This window comes from Elephantulus edwardii, unplaced genomic scaffold (assembly GCF_000299155.1).
Source record: "Elephantulus edwardii isolate Elephantulus edwardi_28Jun2011 unplaced genomic scaffold, EleEdw1.0 scaffold00279, whole genome shotgun sequence".
NCBI classification, from domain to species: Eukaryota; Metazoa; Chordata; class Mammalia; order Macroscelidea; family Macroscelididae; genus Elephantulus; species Elephantulus edwardii.
In genome coordinates, this window is record NW_006400029.1 from 724,741 (window position 1) to 744,962 (window position 20,222).

The 20,222-nt window shown below is 36.7% G+C and overlaps 1 protein-coding gene across 1 annotated transcript in view; it reads right to left on the bottom strand.

Annotated features, from left to right (window-relative positions):
- The window catches only part of LOC102846493 (disintegrin and metalloproteinase domain-containing protein 18-like), a 198,917-nt gene that overhangs the window by 56,053 nt on the left and 122,642 nt on the right, over positions 1 to 20,222 (bottom strand). Inside the window, exons 14-16 of the mRNA XM_006900303.1 lie at positions 16,068 to 16,263; positions 5,507 to 5,597; positions 5,031 to 5,220 (exon numbers count right to left, since the gene is read on the bottom strand). Coding sequence (XP_006900365.1) covers positions 5,031 to 5,220; positions 5,507 to 5,597; positions 16,068 to 16,263 — 477 coding nt within the window. The remainder of the gene's footprint in view (positions 1 to 5,030; positions 5,221 to 5,506; positions 5,598 to 16,067; positions 16,264 to 20,222) is intronic.

The following is a 20,222-nucleotide window of genomic DNA, read 5'->3' on the forward strand; positions in this document are numbered from 1 at the left end:
GGGTAATCGGGATGGGTGTGTCAGAGGCAGTGTGGTTGGCGCAGGATAGAGTAGGGTTTAGGGCTGTTGTGCATAGGGTCGCTATGAGTCGGAAAAGACTCGAGGGCACATAACAACAACAACAACTGCAGTGAAATAGATTAGGGAGAGAACTGTTTAAAAGAGATATGTGATTAGGTATTATTGTCATGACAGGAGTCCAGAACAAAGGCTGCATAGTGGAGCAGACTTGGGGGAAGTGGTTGTATTAACAATGAGAGAATTTTTCTTTTACTTTTCAAAGAGAAGAGCAAACTGGGTGGGGGGAGGTTGGACAGGGAGAAATGTGCAACAATGAACGAATGGAAATTCAGTCTCTGTAAATACATTAAAATTAATAAAAAAAAAGAAATTGAAAGAAGTATCACTTTGGGAAAATCCAGTGTCAAAGATCTCTCCAAAGTCCCAAGGAACAACCATGTCAATTTGAAGATTAAGGTGTGTTTGATCTAATCCGTGATATTGTCAACTACTTGATATTGTCAGTTGACAGTGACTAACGATCATAGAAGAATCAATGCCTTTGAGTTGAGTTGTCAAATAAGAATGCTGAATATTCCAAGAACTGCCAAAAGAACAAGTACAACTCTGAGAAAGTGTTATTAGAGTGCTGGAGGCAAGAATAGTGAAACTTCCTCTCATACTTTGTATGACATGTTTGTAGGACATACTGTAAGAAGGGGCCAGTCCTTAGCAAACGCCATAATGCTGGGAAAGGTGAGAAGTCAGTGCAAGAAGAAACACCCTCAACAAGATGGACTGACAGAGTGACTCTTAACAATGGACTCAAGTATATCAGAATTGATGGGAAAGGGACAGGGCAGGGCAGGGTACAGATCTGCTATTCATAGGGTTGCTGTGGATCATGGTTGACTTGACAGCATCTAAAAACAACTTCTGAAAATGTGGGATGTCTTTTAAAATTCAGTTACTCTAGAGAAAAACAAGACCCATGTTTCAGGGTAACACATTCTGACATCCTGCCCAGGCTTCCCTCTTTTCTCTTTGGGTGAGAAGATAAAGAACAAAGACGCAGTACTTCAGAGAAAAGTGGGAGTATGCTTTCAGGTAGCAAGGAAATGGGAACAGGGAGAGGCAATGACCTTGGGTCCTGCATCCAAAAGCCTTGCCTGCTCAGAGCGTTAAGATTGGTCTCCTCACTCCACTCTGCTCATCTTGATGTCTCAGAAGAGCCCTGATATAATTCAATATTGTCTTTCTCCCACAATAAAAGTCCAAGCAAGAAATAACAACAACATACAATGACAGTGGCATCCACTTCCTAAACAGCATGTCTCTGAAAACTTATGAACTTTGATAAATGTTAATAGTTGTAGAGGGGTTTCATGCCTTTTGTTCATCAGGTTGCTATGATTCATGCTCAACTAGAAGGCAATCAACAAAAACATGAACCTACAGACTGCCTAGGTATTGTTGTTGTTGATTACCATCAGGTCAAGGTCAACTCATAGTGACTCTATGAACAAAAGACCTAATGCCTTTCCATAGCTATCTTTGTTTCTCCAAGTTCATAGAGTTTCCAGAGGCATGTGGTTTAGAAAGTGGATGCTACTCCTGCTTCCCCACCTCTTTTACCTAGGTAGAGCTAAATGTATTAAATACATGAAGCTACATGTTACTCTATTGCTCAATGTCATTTAACAACAATAATAACAACAACAACAACAACAACGAGAGAGAGTTCTGTTGGCCTAGTGGATAGAAAGTTATGTACCAAGCCAAAGGTGGATGATTTAATCTGTGGCCCCCAGGCTTGGTTTAAATTGTTTTTGGTCAAACATTCTTCTAAGTGGTATATAGCACTGGTCTATGCATTGCTGTACATAGGTAACTCATGGTTGCTGTAATGGTAGACACTGTGACACTGATGTGTTAAATATAATGGTTACCCATGGTGGACAATGTTTGGTGGAGCTCCCCTATTAAAACAATCTTGGAAGCAGGAGCGGCATCTACTTCTGAAATGGCTTGCCTCCAGAAAATCTGTGAACATGGAGAAATGATGAAAGTTATAGAAGTGTTCAGGTCTTTCATTCATAGGGTCACTATGAGTCCTCTACGGCTTGACAGCATGTTATTCTATTTCTGCATGTGTTCATATCTATATATATTCTCAAGAGAACACACACACATACATACACACACACACTGGCATAATAGTGTGTAGATTCATATCTTTATCTATACCTATATCCATATCTATACCTATACCTATATATCTGTCTCTGTCTCTCTATCTCTTATCTATCTATATTTTGAGCTCTGATTAACATTTAACATATGCATATGCTGTTGTTATGTGCCACCGAGTAAGAACCGATTCATAGCTGAATATCGAGTGCACTTTCAGAGGCTGTAAATCACACAAAAAGAGATGTCCTAACTTTCCCCTAAAGAGCAGCTGATGGATTTGAACCTGTGCATATGGGTTGCAGTGGAATTCATTATCACTGCTCAATATACGTAGGTAGAGATATATATGTAGATATACATAGATAGCTATGGATATGACAGTTATACCTAAGGCAGCTCTGGTGGCCTAGTGATAAGAAACTGTGGCTCCCAATATGAAGGCACACGGTTTAAATTCACCAGTTGTTTCAGAGAGGAAATATGGGTAATCTCCAATAAAACCAAAACTTACCTATGCTAAGTCAATCTTTACAGACAGTAACCCTACCTCTAGTTTCTAAGCCTGTAAATCTTTAAGGACAGAGATTGTCTCGTTTTTTTTTTTTTCTTTTGCAGAATATCTGGTGACTCCAAACTACCTGCCCTTTTTTTCTCAAGTCATTATCATGGAGTTAGAAAAAAACTCATAAATGACCCACCAGTAGGGTTTTTGGGTTTTTTTTTTTAGCAATAAACTGCATGTGAAGAGATTGTTGTGTTGTAGAGCCACTGGTGGATTTGAACAATGAGTGAGGTGCTGCCTTTGGATTAGCAGCACAACTCCCTACAGACTCGTTATTGTTCCTGTTATGTGCCATAGTTGACCCTTCAGCAGATTTTCAGAAGCAGTAAATTTAAACCTCCTGTCACAAAATCAAAAGTTGCTCTGGGGACTATATTGAATAATCCAGAAAGCATCAAAAGAAGATGAAAGGAATACACAGAATCTTCATACCAGAATGAATTGATTGACTGAAAAATTTCAGGATGTATCATATGAATGGAAGCCAATGGTAAAAAAAGGAGGAAATAGAAATTACACTGAAGGCATTAGCAAAAAATAAGGTCTCAGGAATTGATGGGCTATCAACTGGCTTGTTTCAATCAACAGATGCAGCCTTGGATGTGCTCACCAAGCTATGCCAGGAAATTTGGAGCATGGCTGTTAGGCCAACGGATAGGAAGAGGTCCGTATTTGTTCCCTTTCCCAAGAAAGGTGATCCAACTGAACATAGAAACTTTCGAACAATGTCATTAATATCACATGCAAGCAAAATTCTGCTGAAGATCACTTTAAGACAGCTAGAAAAGTACACAGAAAGGGAACTTCCAAAAGTTCATATAGGATTTAGAAGAGGCTGTGACATCAGGGATATCATTACTAATGGATCCTGGCTGAAATAAGGAATATCTGAAGAATATCTATTTGTACTTTATTGACTATGTAAAGGCATTTGACTGCGTGGATCATAACAAGTTATGACAACTTTGGGAAGAATGGAAGTCCCGTAGCACTTAATTGTCCTCAGGTGAAACTTCCACCTGGACCAGAAGGCTGTTGTGCAAACAAAGCAGAGGAACACTGCATGGTTTAAAATTGAGAAGGGAGTGTGTCAGGGTTTTATTCTCTCTCCATACCTATTCAATCTATTTGCTGAGCAAATTATCTGAGAAGCTGGACCCTTTGAAGCGGGGTGTGGCAACAGTATTGGAGGGAGACTCATAAATAACCTGTGTTATGCATATGACAGAACCTTGCTTTCTGAAAGAAGGAGGACATGAATCATTTGTTGCAGAGGAACAAGGAATGCAGACTTCAGTATAGGTTGCATCTCAATGTCAGGAAGAGACAAATTCTTACCACTGGACCATAGGCAGTGTCATGATGGATGGAGAGGATATTGAAACTGTCAACAGCTTCATCTTTCCTGTATCCACAATTCATACCCTTGGTATCATTAGTCAGGAAATAAGGAGATCTGGGAAAATCTGCAGTTGAGGACCTCTCCAATTATTGAGAAGTAATGATGTCAGTTTGAGGATGAAAGTGCATCTTTTTTAAGCTATTATGGCCTTTCTGATTACTTGCTATTCATTTGAGAACTAGACAATCAATAGGGATGACAGAAAAAGAATTGATGCCTTTTCAAGAGAACAAACAGATATGTTTTCGAGGAGGTGCAGCCAGAATGCTCTTTGGAGGCAAAAATGATGAATCTTGGCCTCATATGCTTTGGGCATGTTGTTAGGAGGAGCTATTGCTTGTATAAAGACAAGATGCTGAAAGAGTGGAGGATCAGCAAAGGATAGGAAAACCCTCAACCAGGTGGATAGATAGAGTGATTGCTGCATCGTGCTCTTGTATATCAGTAAGTGTGATACACAAGATAGAGCAGGGTTCAGATCTTTGTTCATGGTGTCACTTAGAGTCATACGCAACTCAAGGGTACCTAACAACAACAAATCACATGGAAGGAGAATGCCCATTTTATCCCCCTGAAGCAGCTGGTGGATTTGAACTTGTATATCTTTGTGTTGGTAGTACAACTCCTTACCATTAAAGCACCAGAGTTCCCTACAGACTAGGGACCCCCAAAATCACACACCATGCCACACTCCTCCCCTGTGATTCACTGCCTCTGAAAACCTCCTGGAGGATCAGTTTTTGAGTCAGTTCAAACTTGAAAGTACTCAACAACAGTGTATATATGCTCATTATTTAAAGTAGAAAGATAATCCATGAAATACAAGTAACATAATAAAGAAGATATTGTAGTATCAAATAAAACTTTTCTTACCTTATTTGAACCACATATAGAGCCGTCACTCACATAAGTATCATCATATCTATTCCTTATTGACTCATTTCTTAGAAATGCAGATATACAAACATGTCCTCTTAGGTAAGTGTACTGAATATCATAATGTGTCAATGGTATTACTTCTCCTCTTGACCAGTGACAAACTACCTTCCCGCAAAGAATATTCCTGACAATATAATTTGGGAGGTAGGGGGAGAAAGAAATGCATTTGTAACTTAAGGACCAAAAGCTTTAGATAAATGATTCAAAACGTGGAAATAATTTAAAAATGCTACTATTTCAAATCAAAATGTCAAAGCTGTTTAGAACACAAGTGATCTTATCAAACCAAAAAAATATAAACTGATCTTTTTTTCACTACGCTATCTCTTCTCACTATTAGGAGATTCTCTGCAGTACACATACAAACAGGTAGACATTTTTGGAAAATGTATAGTTTTCTAAGTACATACTCAAAACGACAAGGTTTTCCTTTACAATTTCCAAAATCATCTCCATGAAAGTTCACTTCTTCTGTACATAAATAATCAGCACCCTTTGCAACTGAAAGGATAAATAAATTTCAAATTAATCATCTTAAACAAAAAAGCTTAAATGTTAAAAGTAATGATAAATAAAGACCAGAGCAATGAGTTCACTTAGTACGATGTATTCTAAATTTATGCATAAAACTACTGATGATCCAAAGCATGAAACATTTAATAAAATCTCCTCTTTAATTTAAAAAAATTAGTAACAGAATAAAAAAATTACTGATTAATCTGTCATTTACAATCCCATTGCTCCAAAATCTCAAAACACAATATTTTATTCTTTATAGATAGACTATCTCCTTAGCTTATAACATTGTCAAAATTACTTTTCTTACAATTGCAATACTATTTTGTTTTCAAATTTCAGTTTAAAAAATCAACCACTTTTAAGCTTTATACAGAATGTATTACTAATTTTAGAATAATCACAATTTAAAAATAAATAACTCTAAAACCTATGAGATGCACAGAATTCACTAGAAAGGCATTACAACTAATAATTTAGAAAATTGCCAAGGTCCAAGATCAATACACAAAAATCAGTCAGCTTTTTATATATGAAAAATGACTTGAAAAATAATTTAAGGAAACAGTATCATTTATGACAGGATTTGAAAGGATAGCATGCATAAGAAAGAGAAAACACCCAGCATATTGTTATTGTCAGCTCCAATTCATGGTGAAACAATGTATAACAGAATGAAGTGTGGCCAGATTCTGTACTATCCTTACAATTGTTTTTATGTTGAGTTCACTGTTGTAGCCACCATGTCCATTTATACATTAGAGGTTGGGTTTTGTGTTTTGTGTTTTTGGTTTTTTTAGTGCTTGTGTGTGTGTGTGTGTGTGTGTGTGTGTGTGGTGACTTCTGTTTAGCAAGCATGATGTCATTTTTCAGAGCTGCTCCCTCCTAAGAACAAGTCAAAGTGAGGAGATAACTTGTCACCCTTGCTTCTAAGGAGCCTTCTTGCTATACATTTTCCAAGCCTTATTTATTATGTCATATATAAGTCCATGATATATTATTCTTTGCACTCCATAGTACCTTCATTTTTCTTTGCCAATATCATCCTTTCGGGAGGCACAGAGGGGAGACTGCGGGACACGCCGCCGGGGAGCCTGGAAGCCAATCCGGCAGAAGTCGAGGCCAGGCAATAGAGAAGCCACTCGAGGCAATAGCTTCTCACACACCTACAGATACAAAGCCCCAAGACGGAGCCAAAATCGGTCGGGGGCTTCGTCTGACATACTTTGGACATGTTGTAAGGAGAGACAGGTCTCTGGAGAGGGACATCATGCTTGGGAGGGTGGAGGGACAGCGCAGGAGGGGAAGAATCTCTATGAGATTAATTGATTCAGTGACTGGGGTAATCGGGATAGGTGTGTCAGAGGCAGTGCAATTGGCACAGGAGAGAGCCGCATTTAGGGCTGTTGTACATAGGGTCGTTATGAGTTGCAAACGACTCGACAGCACATAAAAACAACAACAACAATATCATCCTTTAAATGCATTCTTTGCTCTACAGTCTTCTTTATTTATTGCCCAGCTTTCACTATCATATAAGGTAATTGAAAATACCATGGCTCAGGTAAGGTGTACCTTTGTCTTAAAATTACATCATTTCTTTTTTGACAATTGAGAGAGGATTATTTGTCTGAGATTATTTTGCAGCAAGTTGTCCAATTAAATAATTTTGATTTCCTGACTGCTGTTATCATGGATATTTTTTGAGGATCCAAGTAAACTGAAGTCCTTGAAAACTTCAATCCTTTATTCACACTCATTTTGTTACTTACAATTTGTAAAGACTTTTGTTTTCTTTAAGTTGACATATAATTAATGATTAAAGCAATAGCTTTTGTTCTTCATCAGAAAATGCTTCCGTTTTTTTTAATTTAAGCAAGCATAATTGTATAACTTGCCTCTCGAAGAGTATTATAATGCTGATGCCAAATTCTTCTTCACATAGTCCAGTTTGTGCACTATTTTCTCAGTATATTGACTCAATAAATCTGGTGACTATGCATCACCTTTATACACATCATTTATAATTTATAAAACCACACAGAATTCACTTGTTCTACTAAACCAATTCCCTATGGTCTATTTTCAAAGATCATAATTTTTTGTATGATCATAATCAAGTGTACTGGAATCCCCATTCTTCACAATGCAGTCATTAATTCGTTTTGATTTGCACAGTTCAATACCATTGCATAGTCAATGATCCATCTAGCAACAGTAATGCCATCCCTCATTCATACCCTCTTAGCTTGACTTTCTTTCTATTCCCAATATGTACTGCTGCAACAGTTTTTAAATTCTCTTCAGCAAAATCTACTTGCATGTGATATTAATCATACCATCTGAAATTTCCTGCATACTAAAAAAATATTAATGATCACTAAAAAAATAAAAGAAGTTGAACGAAAATCCAAGTTTATTAATTAGAGTTTTTAATAGAGTTAAGATGTGAATATTATTCAAAATGATGAAATAGAATATTCATCAAAATTCTAGTTATCCTTTTTGTATAAACAAAATAGCAAATTCTCAAATACATATAAAAGAAAATGGGATTCCAAATAACTAAAGCAATCTTGAAGAAGAACAGAGTAAATTGACCTATTGTTGGTGGTGGTCTGTACTATTAAGTTGGAACCAACCCAGAGTTGACTCTCCAGCGGATTTTCAGAGGCAGTGAAATCACACATGAGGAGATTGTCAATATTTCCTCCTAAAATCAACTGGTGAATTCTAATCGTGTGCCTTTGGTTTGGCTGCAAAATTCCTTACCACTAAGCCACCATGGCTCCACTTTATAAATGAAACACATAGAATAATGGAATATAAATAAGAATTTAGTAATAAATTCATCCATTTGTAGTTAAGTAATTTTCTTTGGGTTTTTTTCTCCCCAAATAATTTGAAGGAACTCTGGTATCATAGTGCACCGCATGCTGTGCTATAAAGCCAAAGGTCATATGTTTAAGTCTACCAGCTACTCCAAGGGAGTAAAATGAGCACTCTCTTCTTTAAAGACGTACAGCTTCAGTAACCCAAGGAAGGCATGTCTTGAATTGGAATACGCTTGCTGGCAATGGGTTTGATATGAGTTTAATTTTCAATAAGAGTTAGCATAAGATCATTCAATGGAAAAGTAAGGATCTCTCTTAAAAATATTGCTGGAAAGTTTAACAGGACAGCAAGTAATAAATGTTGAAAAGGATATGGAGATAAAGGAACTCTCACACACTGTTGGTGGGATTGTAAAATGGTACAACTACTGTGGAAGACAACTTGACATTTCCTCAAAATTTTTATCATAGAAATTCCATATGACCCAGCTATTCCACTGCTTGGAATATATCCTGAGAAAATTAGAAATGAGTCATAAATGGATATTTGTACACCAATGTTCATGACAGTGTTATTTGCCCTTGTAAGAATATGGAAACAACCCAAATATCCAACCAAAATCGAATGGATTGCAAAATGTGGTACATTCACATGAAGGAATACTGTGTAGCATGCAGCCACAATGATTTTGCAAATTACTACTTAACTTGGGAGGGACTGGAGTGCATTATACTACGTGAACTAACTCAGTCCCATAGTACAAATACTATATAAGATCATTATAATAGAAATAGGTAATTAGTAAAATGTGTATGAGGATCCAAGGGTGTAAGGGTAGCAAAAAAGTGGTGAGGATGGGAAGGGGAGTAGTCATAGGGTCACACAATTTGATGGTAAAAGGAGGAGTCAGTAAAAAAAATGGAAAAGATTGGATGTGAAAAACAATATATAAATTTGGTAAACAAACCAGTAAAAATAAACATTTATTTTAAAAAGATATTGCTGGAAAAAAAATTGGATTTCTATATGTAGTTTCCATGCTGCAAATCATACCACAAAACCCCAAATGTATCAAGAACCTAAATGTGTAAACTAATGACCATAAATTTATATATGAAAAGGGTGAAGTTATGGCTTAGTTTCCAGTAAATGGCTATTAGATATGGAAAAACAAAAGCATAGAGATAAAAATGCATAAGAGATAAGTTTGACTTCACAAAAGATAAACATATATAGGTGAGTGTTATCTAAGATAATGTATAGTTCTAGTAGATTCTATTTCAACATGAATGTTTGTATGTGTTACAGATATATCTATGTAGGCAGTGTACTCAATGGGTGTGAAAAGAAAGTAAACTTCTCAATCATAATGGAATATCCTGAGGGAATGAGTCATCAATCGTCTTGTTATCACTTTGGGACAATGATCTAGAAAGACATTGATAAAGGTCCATTTCCATGATATAGTGCACAAGAGCAATGTTTCTTTTCTTCACGCACAAACTCTTTAATCCTCAGTCTTTATTCACAAACAATCCAGAAATAATGTAGGTGAGTAATGACTGGAAATTTAAGAGCTTGTGCATGAATACAAGAAAACAAAATGATAGGCATCCAAATGACAAAGAAGAAGTAAAATTATATCTATTTGCAGGGATTATGATACTATATATAGAAAATTCCAAAGACTCAGGGGGTAAAAAGAACACAACTCTAATCTAATTGACTCCTTTAGTGAAGTGTCAGCATGGAAGATAGACATAAAAAAATTAGTAGGATTCTTTTACAGTAGCAGAGATCTATAAAAATAGAATAAAGAAAATAATGCCATTATAATATCCCTCCAAAAGAGAAAATATTTAGTAATAAAACTAAGCATAGATGAGTGAAATATCTCAGTCGTAAAAGGACAAATACTGCATAGTGCCACTGTTGTAAAACAGAACTGACTTTGGAGCTGGGGGGAAACTAAGAGGGGATAAATAATGTATACTACATTGAAACAGATGAGGGAGAGAACTGTTTAGGAGGAATATATGATTAGGTATTATTGTCATGAAAAGTGTCCAGGATGAAAGCTGCATAGCGAAGTGGATTCACGGATGAGGGTGGTTATATAACAATGAAGTAATTTTTTTTTTTTTTACTTTTCAAAGAGAAAAGTGAACTGTGGGGAAGGGGTGGACAAAGAGGAAAGTGTGCAACTATGAAAAAATGGAAATCCAAATCCTCTGTAAACTTTCATTAAAATAAGATTTTTTTAAGAAAAGAAAGAAAATAATGATCTATATAAATAAAACTATAAAACATTACATAAGAATGTCAAAGAGACCTTCATCAATATAAATATACACCATGCTTATAGATTGGAAGACTTAATATTGTGAAAATTGCAATATTATCCCAAACAATATATAAATACTATGTAATCTCTATCCTGTTCTCATCATCATATTTCAAAGAGATGGACAAAGTAATTATCAACTCCATATAGGAATAAAAGACCTTAGACAAGTAAAGTGATACAAAAGAAGAAAAACAAATTAGGAGTCCTTAGTTACTGGATTTCAAAACCCACTACACAGCCTCAGTAATCTAAACAGCTTTGCACTGGTACAATGAAAGGTACAGAGAGCAATGGAATAGACTTAAGAATCCAGATAAATTCATCCACTCAGACACTCAATGTGATGATGGTTCAAAATAAAGGAAGCTTGAGATCTCTCATTCATATGGTTAATATGAGTCATAGTTGACTCAATGGCATATAACAACAACATGGACAAGTCATAGAGATGGAATCCATTAAGTGGGGCAAAGGCAGCTTCTTTAGCAAATAGTTCTGGCAAAATTGATTTATATTTGTAGAAAAGTGAAACTATACCTTACACCATACACAAAAACTAATTCAAGATGGAAGAGGACCTCGATGTAAAATTTTAAATATTAAGATCATCAAAGAAAAAAAAATGGTCAAAAACTTAGGAGCACTAGTTCATGAAATAAACCTTGTTGTTGTTAGGTGTTGTCAAGTCACTTGTGACTCATAGCAACCATATGTACAACATCTCAGAACCTGCTCTGTCCTTGTGCCCATAAATAGACCATTGAATATAACTGAAATAGAACTGAAAATGCACAATCAATAAGAGGATAGACTTTTCATTGAAAATGAAATCCTTATGTATATCAAAAGACTTCTCCAAATATATAAAAGAACCTACACATTGGGGAAAATGTACTTGTCAATCACTTATTGAACAAGTTACCATTTCTAAAATTTATAGAAAACATCAACAGCTGAAAAGAAAAACAATGCAATTATAAAACAAAAGTAGATATTCATATGGCCAATAAACACATGAAGACATTTTCAAGATCATTAGCTATTGTTGTTGTCATTATGTGCCGAAATACTCATGACCCTATGTACAACAGCTCTGAACTCTGCTCTATCTTGATCAAACCTCATTGTCTCTGAAACACCTACCCCCTATTAACCTAACCATTGAGTCAATCTGCTTATACAGGGTCTTCCTCTCTTGTGCCTTTCCTCCAGCCTCCCAAACATGATGTCCCTCTCCAAAGGCTGGATCCTACTTGCAACATACCTAAAGTATGTCAGACGGAGCTGCAAAATTCTTACTCCCAAAAAGCAGTCTGGTTTCATCCTCTCTAGGTAGAACCTGTTTGTTCTCATAGCCGTCCATGGTATATTAAGTACTCCAGCACCACAGCTCAATGACATCAGCTTTTCTTCTATCATCTTTGTTGTCCACCTTTCTGATGCATTGCAGGTAAGTGCAAAGATCATTGCCTAGATCAGGTGTACTTTAGTCTCCACACTGACATTGTTGCTCTTCAGGACTCTGGTTGTTGTTGTTGTTGTTATGTGCCGTCCAGTCGTTTGCGACTCATAGCGACCCTATGCACAACAGCCCTAAACCCTGCTCTATCCTGCGCCAACCGCACTGCCTCTGACACACCCATCCAATTACCCCAGTCACCGAATCAATCCATCTCATAGAGGGAGAGGTCCCTAATAGCAGATTTTTCCCAATGCAATTTGTCTTTTTATTTCCTTGCTCTTAGTAACAAGAATGTTGATTGTGGAGCCAAGCAAATTGAAGCTGGTAACAACCTCAATCTCTTCACCATCTATCATGATGCTTCAAATCAGCCCAGTAGTGAGAATATTTGTTTTCCTGATGTTGAGCCTCAATCCATATTGAATGCTGCAATTCTTGACCTTCTGCAGCAAATATTTCAGGTTTTTCTCAGTTTCAACAAAGTTGTGTCATCTGCACAATGCGGATTGTTGATGAGTCTTCCAATCATGATGCCATATTACCCCTCATAGAGCCCAGTCTCCTGGATGATCTGTTCTGAATATAGATTGAAAAGGTATAGAGATAGAAAGCATCCCTGGCATACAGTGTTTCCTTTCTCTGTTCTTATGACAGTCTCCTGGTCCAAGTATAGTTTTCACATAAGCACAATCAATAGTTCTGGATTCCTATTCTTCTCAGAGTGAGTCATTGTTGTGATCCACGCAGTCAAATGCTTTGCACAGTCAATAAAGCACAGACAGACATTCTTCTGGTGCTGTATGCTTTCAACAAAGTTCCTTCTAACATTGGCTAAAATATCCCTACTGCCGTGGCGTCTTCCATACCCAGCATATACATACAGCAGTTCTCTGTTCCAGTTATTTCTAGATAATTTTCAGCACAATCTTGCTTGCATGTAATATTAATTATATTGTTTGATAATTTCCACACTTGGTCAGTTACCTTTTTTTGGAATGGGAACAAATATAGATCTCTTTCAGTCAGTTGCCCAGATGGTTGTCCTCCAGATTTCTCAGTACAACTTAGTGAGCACATCCAGGGCAGCATCTGTTTGTTGAAATATGTCAGTTAATTCCATTAATTATTCCATTAATTCCTAGAACCTTATGTTTGCCAATTCCTTCAGAGCAGCTTGAACTTTCTCCCTCATCATCACAGGCTCTTGATCATGTGTTGTTTCTTTACATTCTTCTGTGTCAGACAATTCTTCTTGGTAAAGTGACTCTATATACTCCTACCTTCTTTTAATGCTTCCTGGGTTATTTAATATTTTGCCCAAATCATCTGTAAATATTGTAACTCAAGGCTTGAATTTGTTCTTTAGTTCCTTCAGCTTAAGAAATCCCAAGCAAGTTCAGCCCTTTTGATTTTCTGACTCCAGCTCCTTGCACACTTGATGTTAATACTTTGTTTTTTCTTCCTGCATTGCCCTTTGAAATCTTCTGTTCAGCTCCTTAAGTTCTTGATTTCACCTATTTGCTTTGGCTTCTCGGTGCTCTAGTGAAATCTTAAGAGTCTCTTCTGACATCCATCTTGGTCTTTTTCTTCCTCCTCTTTTGCAGTCTTTTTTGGATGATATTCTTGATATCCTTTCACAGCTCATCTGGTCTTCAGTCAGCAGTGCTCAAAGCCTCAAATCTGTTCCTGAGATGGTTTTGAAATTCAGGTGGGGCAGTCCCAAGGTCAAATTTTGGTTCCTGTGTATTTAACCTTAAGCTTTAGTTTACCTTGCATATGAGTAGTTGGTGGTCTGTTTCACAATCAGCACCTTATCTAGTTTTCAAAGGTGATATTGAGCTTCTCCTGAAATTCTTTCCACAGATGTAATCAATCTGATTCCTGTGCATACAATCAGGTTAAATCCATGTGTACAGTGTGAATTTATACTTATTATAAAAGCTATTAGAGAAATGCAGATAAAAATAACAATGATAAATCATATCACTCTAGCAAAAATAGTAATATTCAGTAAGACATCAAACAATAAATGCTAAGAAAGGTTCCAGAGAGATTGGATACTTATACTCTGCCGGTGGAAATGTAAAATAATTTAACCATTATAATTCCTTTTTAGTTACAGAGCTAAGAAACTTAAAAGCAGTTTCATAAATACACATAATGTACACCATTGTTCATTGTGGCAATATGCACTACTGCTATAAGGTGGGAAAATGTTCATGAAAATAGATACACAAAAAGACAAAATGTTTACATTTAAGAGTATTACTCAATAATCAAAGAAATGAAGTCATTGTCTTGCAACATGGTTTAAACCTTGAAAACTGTACTCTAGGCAAAGAAAGTCAGTCACAAAAAGGATAAACCATATGTTGGTAAATATATATATGAACTAAACTTAGTGGTAAAGGTTGCTGATCAAAAGAGACTCAAAACAAAAGACACAAAGTTTAAATTCACCAGCTGCTTCAGGGGAGAAAGATGGGCAGTCTCCTCCTGTGGGATTTATTGCCTCTAAAAACCCACTGGAAGGTCAGGTATTAGTTTCCAACTCAATTAAACAGAACAACTGGCAGCATACCAGCTATATATCTATCTATATCTGTATAAAAGTGGGCAGTCTCCTACAATGTTATTTGTAGCCTCTGAAAACCTGCTGGAGGGTCAGCAATGAGTCAGCACTCACTCAATGACTGTGACCAAGCTTTTTAGTATATGAAATATTGACTTGTATGAAAAATATCATTGTTGTTATGTGTCACATATATATGTTTTTATGTGAAATATGCAGAAATCAAAAATTATTAGTGGTTATCAAGAGAGGTAAGGATGGGAAGAGTTTGTGATTATTGAAAATAAAGTTTCTGTTAATAGTGGTGGAATAATTTGCAAAGGAGTAGTGAAAATGGCGGCAGAAATGGAAGAAAAAAAAGCCTGATATATGTTGTTGTTGTTGTTGTTATGTGCTATTGAGTGAACTACGACTCAAAGAAATCCTATGAACAATATTTCTGAGCCTTACCCTATCCTAAACCAAACTGTTTCTGACACATCTGCCCCTATTACCCTAGTCACTATGTCAATCTCTCATCCAGGGTCTTCCTCTCCTGTGTTGGCCCTCTACCCTTCCAAGGATGATGTTCTTCTCCTAAGACTGGTCTTTCCTGGAACCTTGCCTAAAGTACGTGAGACAGAGCTTAAAAATCCTTGTCTCTAAGGAGCAATCTGGTTTCACCCTCTCCATGACAGACTTGTTTATTCTCTTGGCAATCCATAGGATGTTCAATACTCTCCTCCAATATCTCAACTCAGAGAGGCACAGAATATTCTTATATCATCCTGAGTCATTGTCCAGCTCTAAGATGCATAGCAAGTAATTGAGGAGACCATGGCATGGATCAGGAGCTCCTCAGTCTCTAAACTGACATTGTTGCTCTTTAGCACTCTGGGGAGGTCTCAGAGCAGGCTTTCCTACAGCAAATTTTTTGATTTCCTGACTGCTGATGCCATGAATGTTGATTGTGGATCTGAGCAAGATTAAATTGTCAACATACACAATGTTTTCTCCATCTATCATGATGTTGCCAATTGGCCAAGTGTTGAGAATCTTCAATCCTGTTGCCACATTCTTCTTCATAAAGTCCAGCCTCTCGAATGATCTGTTGTGCATGTATCATTAGAAAGTGTTAAATTGATATTTATTTTGTTATTAACTTTCTCAGAAAGGAAAAAGTAGCATATACATTTTATATAAAATTGTGTTTGCCTATATAAATATAAATAAACCATAGACAAATGATAGTAACATTACATTTTCCAAACAACTGGACACACTGTCTGTCCATAGTTCGGCATATCCCCTTATAGCAATAAGAAGCATAATTCAAACATGGTTCTAAATCAGCAGATTTCATATCTTCTGGGCAATATTCAGATGTTCCATTACAATATTCTTTAAAATCACAGGGATCTACACTTTCTCTACACAGAGTTCCATGGTCAGTTAGCTATAAGAAAAAGAAAACCAAAAACTGCTTTAATGGCTAAATCAACATTTAAAACATGAATATAAATAGAAATCTTACATGTGTAGCTACACCAGTCATCTTGTTGCATATGCGCCATTTATCTCTTTGTAAATCCACCACTCATTTTCTTTGCTGTACTGTGGTGGCTTGAATGTTATCATGTTCCTGGAAGTTATGTCACTGGTGTATCAAATGTGAGTAGAATCACTTTGTTGGACTGGTTTTAGTGGAGCTTTCAGACAAAGATGAGGATGAAAGGCCTGGTGATCTACTTCTGAAAGATCCTTACTCATAAGGTCTTTGAAAATCTTGTGGATATCATTGGAACATTGCAGAATTTAGTGCCAGAGGAGAAAACCTTCATGTTGGAAAGTGTTACAAAATACAACTAAGAAAATGTTGTTTTCTCTTCAACAGAACAGCAAACCACAAATGCTGGGAGAAAAGTGTATTGGGGGGGTTGGGTGGGCAGGGAGAAAAGTGCAACAATGAATGATTGGAAACCCTAAGTCTTCGTAAACTTTCATTAAAATTAATAATAATTTAAAAAATGCTGGCAAGGCTGTGGAGAAACTGGAACCCTTATTCACTGTTTATAGGTGTGTAAAATGGTGCAACAACTATGGAAGGCAGTATGGCACTTTCTCAAAAAGTTGGAAATAGAAATACCATTTGACTCAGCAATTCCACTGCTGGGAATACACTTTAAAGACACCAGAACCACCATCCAAGCAAATATATGAACACTCATGTTTATTGCTGTGTTGTTCACAATAGCAAAGAGTTGGAAACAATTCAAGTGCCCATCAACAAATGAATGGATAGAGAAGCTGTGGTATATTCACATAATGGAATATTACGCAGCATTAAAAAAGAAAGAAATTATGAAATATGCAAATTTGGTGATCATGGAGGTCATAAGGCTGAGTGAAATATTTCAGACAAATACCACATAATGACACTGTTATATATAAAACAGGACTGATGGGGGTTGAGGGAAAACTAAGAAAAGAGGGAATAAATAATGTGCACAGCATTGAAACAGATGAGGGAGAGAATTATATGAAAGTAATATATGATTAGATACTATTGGTATAACAACAGTCCAGAATAAGAGCTGTATAGTAAAGTGATCTTGGTGGGTGGGAACTGTATAACAATGAAAGAACATTTTTTTTTTAAAGTTTTCTTAAAGTAGATCTATTCTAATAACCTAGAATAAAGCTTTCAGGATCTTCATTTGTTAATGTAGGCAACACTCAAAATTGACAAGAAACAGCTATAAACATCTACCAATAATTGAAATTTAGAATGGACAAACCAAATCTAGGAAAATGTAAAGTTGTCAAAATTAAGTGGATTATACGAAGGTTGATATTTCTGGCGTTAGTGAGCTGAAATGAACTACTTGTTATTACTATATACCATCGAGTTGGAACTACTTTATAGCTGACTCTCCTGCAGATTTTCAGAGGCAATACGTTGCATGGGAAGAGAGCTTGTGTAGTTCCTAGCTTTTCCTTCTCTCCAATTAGTAAGATTTTTCTAATTGTCAGTCTTCCTCTGAGACTAGTGTTTTGCTGTTTACCAGTATTGTTGCTGTAATCTGGCCTCCAGCCACCACAAAGTTACCTATCCTACCAACTTTGTTGTAGTGCCTACTCCCTTAAGGCCCTTCAGAACTTTTAGAAAAGGTGCTAGGTTGTAAGAATCAGCCTCAAGAGGTATATAATAAAGAACAAGCTTTTGCTAATATGTGATAATTGCTAAGGTAGTCTTAACAGTAAAAAACCATGGTAGACGCGGGCGCGGCGGTGCCACTCAAGCACCGACGGTGGTGGGCCATTCCAGTGAGTGTGAAAATTATCGAACAATATCACCAATAAACAAGTGAAATCCTGTTGAAGATTATTTAAAAATGACCAGAACAGTATATTGACAGAAAATGATCAGAATTGTAAGCTGGCTTTATAAGAGGCCAAAGTACTAGGGACATTTAGTACTCCAGAGTGCTCAGGAACAATGATGCCAATCTAGAGAATAAGGTACACTCAATCAAGGCAATGGTTTTTGCAATTATTTACTGTGCATCAGAGAGCTAGACAATGACTGAGGATCACGGAAGAAGAATCAATGCCTTTGAGTTGTGCTGCTGGAGAAGAGTATTGCACATATCATGAACTTCAAAGATAACTAACAAACCTGTCTTGGGAAGGGTGAAATAAAGCTGCTCCTTGGAGGCAAGGATTTTTTGAGACTTTGTCTCACATACTTTGGGTATGTAGCCAGGAGGGACCACTCTTTGGAGAAGGATGTCATGCTTAGTAGGGTAAGGGTCAAGGAACAATGCAGGAGAGAAAGACCCCAGATTAGATGGACTAACACAGTAACTAGGGTAATAGGGGTACATGTGTCAGAGACAGTGAGACTGGTCCAGGACAGAGCAGGGTCCAGAGCTATTATACAAGGGGTTGCTATGAGTTGCAGACAATGGAATGGCACATAACAAGAAAAACATTAATCCCTAACTGTAATACTGTTGGGAACTCTAGTGGCCTAGTTATAAGAAGCTGTACTGACATCCTGAAGGCATATGGTTCAAATTTACCAGTTGCTCTGTGGGAGAAGGATTGTTACCTCCTGACAAGCAATAACTTTCTCAGAATACCCTCTGGGAGGGTTCCGAGTCAATGGTACTCAACAGCAATATAATACTGTATGTGATAATACCGATATATCTACAAGGAGGCTATGTTAATGTAACTACTTTTTTAATTCTTTTAATTTCTTTATTTTTTTGAATTTTTTAAATTAATAATTCCAGTGAAAATTTACAGACTTTGGATTTCCATTCATCCAACTTTGTAATTTTCTCCCTGCCCACTTCTCCCCCCACCCCCAGTACACTCTTCTCTTTGAAAAGTAAAAGAAAAAATATTTTTATTGTTTTACAATCCCTCACCTCAGGTCCACTCAACTATTCAACCTTTGCTGCGGACTCCTGTCATGACAAAAATACCTAAATGCATATCCCTTTTTAAACAGTTTTCTCCCTCATTTCTTTCAATGAAGTACACATTATTTATCCCATATTTCTCAGTCTCCCCAAAACCCCTATGTCAGTCCTGTTTTACAACAGAGGCATCATGCAGTATTTGTCATTTTGCGACCGAGATATTTCACTTAGCATAATGTCCTCCAGAGTCATCCATTTTGTATAATATTTCATGAGCTCCTTGTTTTTCAATGCAGCATAGTATTCCATTGTGTGAATACACCAGAGCTTTTCTATCCATTCATTTATTAATGGGCAGTTAGGTTGTTTCCAACTCCTTGCTATTGTGAACAAAGCTGCTATAAACATGGGTGTGCATATATCTGCTTGGGTGGCAGTTATGGTCTCTTTGGGGTATATTCTCAGTAGTGGAATTGTTGGGTCAAATGGTACCTCTATTTGAAACTTCTTGAGAAAGCAGCACACTGTCTTCCACAGAGGTTGCACCATTTTACACTTCCACCAGCAGTGAATAAGGATCGTTAAGACAGCATGGTGCTGGTATGACAGTACCATTAATGAAAAAAAAAAAGTAAGAATTTTTTCTTTTACTTTTCAAAGAGAAGAGTGTACTGCGGGGGAGAAGAGGGTAGGGAGAAAAGTGCAACAATGAATGAATCGAAATCCAAAGTCTCTGTAAATTTTCATTGGAATTAATAAATTTTTTAAAAAATAATAAAGAACTTAAAAGAGTAAAAAAAAAAAGTAGTTACATTAATGACAGACACATAGATCAATGGAATAGACTTCAGAACCCAGAAATCAGCCCATCTACCTATGGTCAACTGATTTTTGACAAGGAGATGAAATCAGTTAAGTTGGGAAACGACAGCCTTTTTAACAAACGGTGTTGGCAAGGCTGGGCTCTATGAGGAGAAATGTG